At 49.5% G+C, this 9867-nt stretch overlaps 1 protein-coding gene across 1 annotated transcript in view; it reads left to right on the forward strand.

Annotated features, from left to right (window-relative positions):
- EVC (EvC ciliary complex subunit 1) overlaps positions 1-9867 on the forward strand; it is an 81439-nt gene that overhangs the window by 25580 nt on the left and 45992 nt on the right. Inside the window, exons 6-8 of the mRNA XM_021716747.1 lie at positions 865-963; positions 3596-3733; positions 6789-6947. Coding sequence (XP_021572422.1) covers positions 865-963; positions 3596-3733; positions 6789-6947 — 396 coding nt within the window. The remainder of the gene's footprint in view (positions 1-864; positions 964-3595; positions 3734-6788; positions 6948-9867) is intronic.

A 9867-nucleotide genomic window follows, 5' to 3' on the forward strand; every position in this document is an offset into this window, starting at 1 on the left:
AACCAAGAACCAAGTACCACATGTTCTCACTCATAAGAGGATCCTGATCGTCTAGCATAAAACCACACAAAAGGGGATTGACTGTACCAGGACACTGCCAGGGGGCTGGGGAGCACAGAACATCACTAGGGGTACCCGGTCCTCAACCAGGTGATGTGCAGGCCAGTAAGAGGCCCAATTGTCACCTGTGTGTAGACCACTTATGTACCTCATCCTGACCTGTACCTCACTCACATCTCTAAGATTAAAATAAAAAACAAAACCTGTAGATAAATGTTCCCAGTAGCGTTATTTGTGATAAGCCAAAACTGGAAACAGTCCAGATGTCCTACAGTGGGTGACTGGTTAAACAATTGTAGAGACTGCACCATCTGGACTTTCCTGGGTATCTTCACTTACGGGAGGGCTTTTCTTGGCTTAAGGGCATCTTCATCCCTTGAGAGGTTGGAAGGAGTTTGAAGTGGGTGACTTTACATATTCCAGTTACGTACAACTGCCCCACTGATTATTTCTACAAGGAAGCAAACCCCCTTTGCTTTTTATATTTTCTTGACTCATCTGGAAATGGAGGTGGGGAGGTGGCGTGGAGAGCCTTATACAGAGTAGGCAACTAATGTTGCCTAAATACACGAATAAAGAAGAAATTAAGCATTCTTCAGGAGCTTCATGAAAAATAATCCGTTACAGGACACTGTGATTTATAATCTTAGGTCTTTTCTTATATCAAAAAGAATGCGTGGGAAGAGGGAGAAGAAAGAGAGATCAAGAGAGGAAGGAAGGAGAGAGACAGAACAGACAGGAAGAGACAGAGATGCCATTTTTCAAATCTTTCTCTTGTTATCTTCTGTTTTTTCTCGGCAATAGATGTTTATTCAGATTTTTAAAATGTGCCTCCGTGAGCTTCTTCCTAAAAAGAAACCTGATGACGAATTATACCAGAAGATTCTTTCAAAGCAAGAAATTGTAAGTATGTCTTCAACTTATATGTCAAGATAACTTAAAAATAGTTTATTATAATAGAAGAAACTTAAAATATTGTAAAGTATTTTTACTTTCACGTATACAAATAATTTATTTCACTGTCTACTTTTTAGCACAATATGACATAAAAGTATGTATACAATTGTAAAAATATCAACGTGTATTAAAAGACAATGTGTATTATTAAAATTTAGAAAAATATTTAAGGCAGACAGAAGAGTATTGGTCCCATCAACTACTCTAAAACAATCACGCTTAATGTTATTTTATGCACAAGTTTGGGGCATTTTTGGAGATGTCATTTGTTTATTGGTCATAGCTGTTTATACCACTTTGTAGTCTACTCTTCTCAATATTTTCTAGAAAGTTCATATTGTTACACGTGCAGGAGACAGAGTCAGGGCTTGAAGTCAGACTGGTGGAGGTCGGTGTCCTGGCTCTACCTTTTACAAGCTTCCAGAATCCTCGTTTATTTGTGCAATGAGCTAATTCCTGCCCTGTGGGAGTTCAGAAAGGATAAGATAAATGTGTGTGATGCGCCTGACAGAGTAATAGTTAGGCTGTGAATACGGTATAGCCATCACCGTCGTTATCACCACAACCAGTGCCACAGTCACGGCCACCTGCGTCATCATCGCCGTCGTTTTCGTTTTGTTGCCGCCACCATCACCTCCACCACTACTGCCGTCATCCCGTCAGGGTTGTCGCCGTCGGCACCATCGTCCACGTCCTCCTTTCTGCCACGACCACCATCACCTTCATCAACTGCACCGTCGTCGTCCTCACGGCCGCCGCCGCCTTGCCCTCCTTCCCTCCTCACCGTGGCGATAACCGTCGTCGGTGTCAGCGTCATTCTTCTTGCTGCTGTCGCCACCCCCTCCTGATCATCATCACCGTTACTGGCACCCTTCTTATGATGGCCGTCGCCGCCACCGTCACCTGCACCGCGGTCACATCCTCCTCATCACCGTGGCCCTGACCGTGGCCATCACCCCCTCTTCGCTGTTCCCCTGCCTTCATCTTCACTGTCCCGTCGCCGTCGTCGCCGCCCTCCTCACCACCACCGTGACCTCCGGGGGGGGATGTTTCTCTCCTCTCCACCCCGATTCTGTGAGGAAGGATTACTCGCTGCACACTTGCATCCTCGGCACCGCGCGCGCATGGCCGTCGCCCTCAGGCCGCGCACACAGTGTTTGACAGACACGGTGTGACTGAAGCTCCACAGCAGCCCCGGGAGCGGTCATCGCTCTTTTTGTCTTACGGCCGGGGAAAACGGAGGTTCGACGCATTTAGGTGGCTTCCCAAAGGTAAAAATGATGATGATGGTGCTGACACACGATATCGTATGTCGTAATGGAAAGACTGAGAGCTGTAGAGTCCTCGGGCCTCAAATCAAATCCCACCTCTACCGCTTACAGGACTGCTTGACCTTGGGCACGCATGTTAATTATAATAGAGGCTATTGTGTATTGAGACAGTCTAGTCAAGTGCATTAAAAGCGTAATTTCATGTAATGCTTGCAGTAACCTTAAAACTTCTGGAAGAGGGCAAGAAGTTCTCAGAAGTTGGAGGAGTAAGGGCACGTTGAGCACCGTGGAGTCTTTGGACAAAATAACTTCCCGTATACTAGTTTCCTCACTTGCAAAGAGCCATGATTTATCTTATAGAGATGCTGTGAGGATTAGAAATCACATATGGCCTCGACTTGGGTCTTCAACAGTAGTTTCTATCCATTTTTTTTTCCCTAACAAACCTGGACCTACCCCAGTGCTTGTTGTTTGGCAATGAGCACAGCTCTGGAGAAAACAGAACGGCCTTCCAGATTCCATTTTGAGTTCTGAAGAACCCCATACATAGAACTCCCCTCTTGCTTCCTAAATTCAAAATCAATTTAGAGACAGAGTCGGGGAGACAGATACAGAAATGTAGTTGTACTGCTGATGGGAAGGCAGCTTGGAGGACATGACTTAGATGCATAGCCGTCATGGCTTTCTCAACTGCCCACCTACTCATTGGCCAAGCTGGACCACCTTGGGCTTCTCACCTGGAAGCAAGACCTTTGCTGACCATCTCACTCTGGGTTGAGACTGTACAAGGCCATGGCCTCCCCTCGATACATAGTCCATCCCGAAGAGAAAGAGTCCTGGCAAGCTGAGCCACCGTGCTTTACCTCCTGCTCTTGAACCCACCAATCAAATACATATCACTTCCTTGCCTGGGTGCGGTGAGTAATCCTTCCCCAGGAAAACCAGAAGAAGAAGGAAGAAGCATTCCTTCCCACCTCCCTGGATATTATGACATTTTCCAGGACTTCATAGTAATTGATAGACACTATTTCATTGATTTGTCACGCATAGTCTTTTTTTTTAGAGGGGGGGATATAGAAAAAATAATTCATTATTCTTGAGACTCTGTGTTTAATAAGAAAAATAGATTTCTCGATAATAGGTTTATCATCAAACCTTAAGTAGGACAACACTCAGAGAGAGCATTTAATTCCTGTTAAGAAATATTTCTGGTAATGTGGTAAAAAAGTAAAAACATTTAATTTTGTATAATTTAAGATACATTTCACTTTTTCTTAGTTTATTTTCTTTCTTTTATTTTCCTCCAGGATTTGGAGGAATTAGAAAAGGGACTTCAGGTCAAACTGTCCAACACGGAAATGTTGGGTGCTGGTGACTCTGAGTACATCACCCTGGCAGATGTGGAAAAGAAGGAAAGAGAATACTCTGAGCAGCTAATAGCTAATGTGCGTGATGGACTTTCTTTCCTGTATAAAAACCTTGGTTTCTGGGACAGTTAATTGGCTAGCTTAAAAAGATGATACTTAGAAGCATGTTTAATGCTTGAATTCCCGATTGTGTTCTGCCCTGGAGGCAGGATCCAGTTTCTGACGCTAAGTGATAGAGAAAGTATAATTAAGGGCAACGATTTACAAAGGGAGGCTTATTTTTTTATAAGATGAATTCACCTCATTTAAATTTTAGATGGATCTTTTTATCATTCCAAGCAAAGTTTGCTCTAACCCTTCATGTCATTCCTGCCCTATGGTGTAGAGTAGATGCTAGCTGCGAATACCTTCTCAAACCCTGGACATCACTCACAAGAGCATGTTTTAAATTCCAGAAAGATGGCTTCCCCCAAATCTCTCTTTTTTGGGGGGAGGGGGTCCCACCATCCCCTGCTCATATATTAAGTATTATACAAACATTTCCTTGGCACTGGTTCTTCACCGGGCATCATACTGGGCACTGGGGATTCAAAATGCATGTAGACGTGACCCTGCTCAAGAGATGCCCGGAGAGACCAACAGGTGGACAGATGAGGTTTTTGAGATGTTGTGATAGAAGGAAGCACAGGGGGAAGGCCAAGACAGGCATGGTGGAGGGAGAATTTTGTTTTATCCCAGGCTTGGAAGGGTTTCCACAGAAGGAGGGACCGTCAAGAGACTATGGGTGGGAAGTGTGGAGGCTGGCCAGTGGGTGGACAGAAATGGGAGCTAGTGGCTGGAGAGCAGACAGAGGAAGCATAAAGCCAGAGAGATCTGGCCAGAGCCTTCGTGTCTTATGCCAGGGAGGTGGAAGGCACTGGACATTTCAAGCTTGGTCCAGCTTCTAGAACAGAAGCTGGACCAGGCTTCAGGGTCAGGCACAGTGGCTCACACCTGTAGTCCCAGCACTTTGGGAGACCGAGGCAAGAGGATTGCTTAAGCCCAGGAGTTCTAAACCAGCCTGGGCAACACAGCGCGACCTTGTTTCTACAGGAAAAAAATAAAAATATTAGTGGACGAGGCAGAGCCTTTCTGTTGTTCCATTTACTCGAGAGGCTGAGGCAGAAGGATCACCTGAGCCCAGGGGGTCAAGGCTGGGTGAGCCGTGATCATGTCCCTGCACTTCAGCCTGGGGACAGAGTGAGACTCCGGCTCAGAAAAACAAAAAACAGAAGGCCCACCCGGGCTACTGAGCGGAGGGTAGTGAAGAGCTGTCAGGCCAGTCTGGCAGGAACTTCACTAAGGCAACTGCAGGGACAAGAGGTAAGTCAGAAAAGCGCAGAAGCTTGTGCGGTGGTCTACCATGGGGCGGTGGCTGGGGAGGAAGAGGGTGTCAGGGGCCAGTTCCACTCAAATAGGGTCCTGGGACGAGAAGCAGGAGATAGGAGGAGATGGTGAGTCTGGCTTGACATCTTGAGTGGAGAAGCCTGGGACAACGGTCTCCATGAGAGCCCAGGCGAGAGGACACGGAGGGACAGAACATTCTTAGAACAGCGGGTCAGGATGAGACGGCTGAGGGAGAGGCCCGGCCTGGATTCCAGTGCTCCCCGGATCCCTCACTGCTGTGGGCAGCATCTTGTCCATGTCTGCGTATTTCGGGGAGCGGTTTCATAGTTTCCTAAGACGCTCCGAAATATCAGTGACTTCCAGAAATGGAGAAGCCGCAGGCCTGGGAGTGTGTAACACAGGGGGAGAAAGGAGCCTGGTGCCAGATCTTGGATTTAAGGAGGAGGAGTCGAGGAGAACCAGGGCAGGAAAGCAGAGGAGGAGCTGGATGGGCCTTGAGGGAGCAGCCTTGAGGGGCCGTAAGCGTGTCTTGGATGCCAAGGGCAACAGGAGTTTGTAAGCAGAGCAGGGTCTGCGGGAGCCAGAGGTTGAGCCGGCGCTCAGAGGGCGGGTGGAACGCAGGTCATCTGGTGGGCGGAGAGGAAGAGCAGGCAGAGCATGAGGTGTGGACAGTTGGATGGGAGGGGAGAGGCGGCTGGCCAGAGGCAGGCCCAGGGTTTACCGAGCACCAACCGGGCCTCAGAGGTGGGAAGATGCCAGCCAGAAGCCATTCATACAGGTGCAGGCTTTCTCCCTGCCGAGCCAGGTTGACTCCGTGGTCAAAGCTGACGGAGTAGAAGTGGCACGCACCACGAGGTCAGCATGGGTTTCTGGCGCCACTCACTCCCCCTGCCCCCTCCCATGCCCTGCCCAGCGGCGAGTGTCCCTTTTGGTGTCTGAGAGGCAGAAGGATGGAGAAGATCCCAGCCATAAGGCAAGGGGACCCGAACGGAGTCCTGGCCCTCGAGGGCTCTGCAACCTTGGACGCGTGGCCCAGCTCTCCTGGGACTGTCCCTGCAGCCTCCCAATGCATATTTTATCACAAAGCAGCTTTCAGTGTATGGCGTACAGGGCTTGGCACGTCACCTCCTGGCCTTGAAGGAGAGTCGTTGTGAGTCCTGGGATCGCTGTTCTCAGAAAGCTCTGACTGCGGCGATGCAAATCAAAATCCTGACACTTTCAGATACTTGGCAATTCCCAGCTCTGCTCTTGATAACATGGGAGAAGGAGAAGGATTTGAAAGCAGAATGTTTTCATTGTCAGCATCATCTCTGCCATATGCTGTCTTTTACTTTTAAGGACAATAGCTGATATTTAAATGGCTGCCTGAGCTCTTATTTCCAAGATGTGTTTAATCCCTTTTAAAGATCCTGAAGCTTCCAGGAGCACACGGTCTATTTCATGTGCCCCCAGGTAGCTATCGTGACCTGTGCAAAAGCCTTTAAGCTGGATGTACTCATCCCTTTCCTTCCTTATGAGCTGCGCCTTGGCGTTTGCCGAAAAGCATCTCTAAACTGACTGGCACCCGGAAAGGAACAAGGAGGAACCTCTCAGTGGGAGGTGATTGTTACCAAGATAAACTCGAACTGGAGCTGTTCAGAATCTCTGTCTGTGATAAGGAATGAATTGTAATTCCCAGGCACGAACCATTTTGCCTTCTTAAATAAGTTTTCTCCCTCACCTCTTGCTTCTGGTTCTCATTTCACAGTTGGAAGCTTTCTGGAAACAGATGGAAAACACCCAGCACTTTCTTGTGGACCAGCTTAAGTGTTCCAGCTCCAAAGCCCGACAGCTCATGATGACTCTGACGGAAAGAATGGTTGCAGTCGAGGGGCTGCTGCAGGATTCTCAGGACCTGCAGGCTCTGGTAAGGCTGACGGGGGCGGGGCAGGAACATGAACGGATTCAAAATAGAGACGTGAGATCCCGAGGCTTGACGCACCTTAGACATCATCAAGTCTAACACCTGCATTTAAAGGTGGGGACATAGAGCCCCAGAAAAAAGCAGCAAATTCATCCATCCATCTGTCTACCCACCCATCCATCCATTTGCCGTCCATCTAGCTCTCCATCTACCCACCCACCCATCCCTCAGTCCACCCATCTACCTGCCCCATCCATCCACACGCCCATCCATTCGTTCTCCATCTACCCACCTACTCATCCACCATTCATCCACCCATCTATCCACCCCTCCCTCCACCTGCTGTCCACCTATCTATCCATTCACCCACCCACCCATCTACCTACCCACCCATCCACCATCCATCCGTCTATCCCCCCCATCTATCCCTGTGCCATCCACCTAGCTGTCCACCGCCCCCCCCACCCGCTCATCCCTCAGTCCACCCATCCACCTGTCCATCCATTCACTCATCCACCCATCATCCATCTACTTTTTATCCACACAGTAAGTCATGGTTCTGGACAGCTTAGTGTTACTGCAGTGTAGAACACTGGTTCTCAAACCTGAAATGGCGCGCTGAAGTTATCCGAGGGTTGGGCCCCAAATGGGTCCCCACTTAGAGTTCCGACTTAACCAGGCTGGGGTGCCCCTGGGCATTGGAGTCTTTAGAGCTCCCAGCTGACGGTGGTGTGTGGCCAAGGTTGAAGCCCACTGGTGTGGATGGAGCATTGGTTGGCGCTCCTACCTGTCCCATGTGTCACCTGGGGAGTTTGTTTAAAATGCCTATTCCTGGGTCTTGCCCCCACAGGTTCTAATCTGACTGGTCTAGAGAGAAAGCCCTTGGAATTGTGGGTTTTAAAACTCCCCGGACAATTCTGATGGGAAGCCAGGGATACAAACCTGGCATAGAGGAATCCACAAATCCAGCTTTGACTCTGGGCTCTGCTGCTTGGCGCTGTATGATCTTGAACTTGTTTCTTAGCCTCTCTGAGCTTTTGTTACTCTATTTATAAAACAGTGGTCCTAAGAGCTGCCACAGACAGGGTGCAGGTAGATGGTGAGTGACTCATAACACGCTAGCCACCATTGGGTTTCTCTGTGTAGACTTTGGGCTCGTCCTGTGTGTACAAGGCCAGTGTGTACAAGGCCCAAAGAGCATGCCCTCTGACGGTGCTCTGTACCCAGTTCCCCATCCTGTGCGCCAACCCAAGTGACAACCGACTCAAAACCCTCCAGGGGGGCTGCCCTGCCCTCAGCACAGGGACTCAGGGACTCAGGTCTGTGGTGAAGCCAAGTCCCAGAAGGTCTCTGCCACTCCTCCACGGTCAAACCACTCCGCCCCTTCCCAAACCACACCTTGAAGTGTGGTCTGCAGGCCACAGCATCAGCAGCATGCGGCTATGAATAATCTGATCAGGTGTGGTGGTGCAAATCTGTAATCCCAGCATTTTGGGAGACTGAGGTGGGAGAATCGCTGGAGCCCAAGAGTTCAAAAGCAGCCTTGGCAATGTTAGGAGACCTCATCGCTACAACAAATTAAAACCTAGCCGGGTGTGGTGGCTTATGCCTATAGTTCCTGCTACTCAAGAGGTAGAGGCAGGAGCATCACTTGAGCCCAGGAGTTCAAGGCTGCAGTGAGCTATGATGGCGCCGTTGCTCTCCAGCCTGTGTGACGGAAGGAGGGAGGGAAGGAATCTTACCGCCCTTCCCTCCAGTTAGTTCTGCATTTTAACAAGCCCCCAGGTGCACACAGTTGTTTGGGACTTTATAATGTTTTCCCATCATGGGCATATGGGGCCTACTTTCTTCCTCAGCACTACTAAAAGAGAGGCGTGGCAGATATTTTATTCACAGTGCAGAGAGACTGCTAAGTGACTCAGCCAAGAGCACCGTCATGCCCAATGGCATTGCTGAGCCTGGGCCCCACGCTTCTTGGTTGTCTGCCCAACCTTCTCTGAACTGGATTTTAATTTGATGAGGCTGTTGACTCGTGTTAATACTCTTCAGAGGCGAACGACTTTTCTTCTTCTTCTTTTTTCTTTTGCTATCAGCAGGATATTGCTGCAGAGAGGAAAAAAAAAATCCCTTAGCTGACTCTGGCCAGAGTATCAGCCGGTAACTTCCAAAGAGGAAGAAGGGAAGGGATGATCCAGTTTAACTGCTTGAGTGTCCTTCAGCCAACATTTAATGCGCACCTGCTGTGTGTCACATTCTGTTCCTGGAATTGGCATTGCAGAGGTTAAGCGTACAGACATGAGGAAGAACTGGGCACTCCTACCGGTCTTGTGGGAGGCGCTCACTGTGTGTGAGTCGCTGGGATCCTGCAGGCTGCATGTCAGCGGGGGAAACAGACATACGTCATTGTAATGATGTATGCCAAGGGCTACTGTCTAAGTGTGTACGGAAGAGGGATGGATTCACTCCGCCTGCACCCCGTGTCCCAAAGAGGACGTCTCTCAGCACATAACTCAGAACGCAGAGGCGCTTACGTTCTCGGGACAGCGTCTGATCTCTCTGGCTGGGGCAGCTAGACCTTGAATATGCCACGTGGCATCCCTAAACTTGATCAAAACTGGAAAAACCCTTTGAAGGGACCCTAGAGGTCATCAGATTCAGTCTCTCGGGACCTAAGAGAGAAAAAAATGAAACCGGCTTCCAGGAGATGTGGAGACCCGCCTTAGATAATGATGAAACAGCCGATGTTCAGGGAGGGCTCACTGTTCCCTGCCAGGACGCTGTTTACTCCCCACATGAAGCCAGGGTCAGGCCAGAAGCCTGTGCCCAGGTCGTGCGGCTCTGAGGCTGCAGCCAAGTCTGGGCCGGGCGCTGCCAGGGACTCTGCTACACCCGGAACCGGCAGGGCCCGCCCCTCCCCCCCCCG

This window comes from Carlito syrichta, unplaced genomic scaffold (assembly GCF_000164805.1).
Source record: "Carlito syrichta isolate Samal-C Ts95f unplaced genomic scaffold, Tarsius_syrichta-2.0.1 Scaffold308898, whole genome shotgun sequence".
Lineage (NCBI taxonomy): Eukaryota > Metazoa > Chordata > Mammalia > Primates > Tarsiidae > Carlito > Carlito syrichta.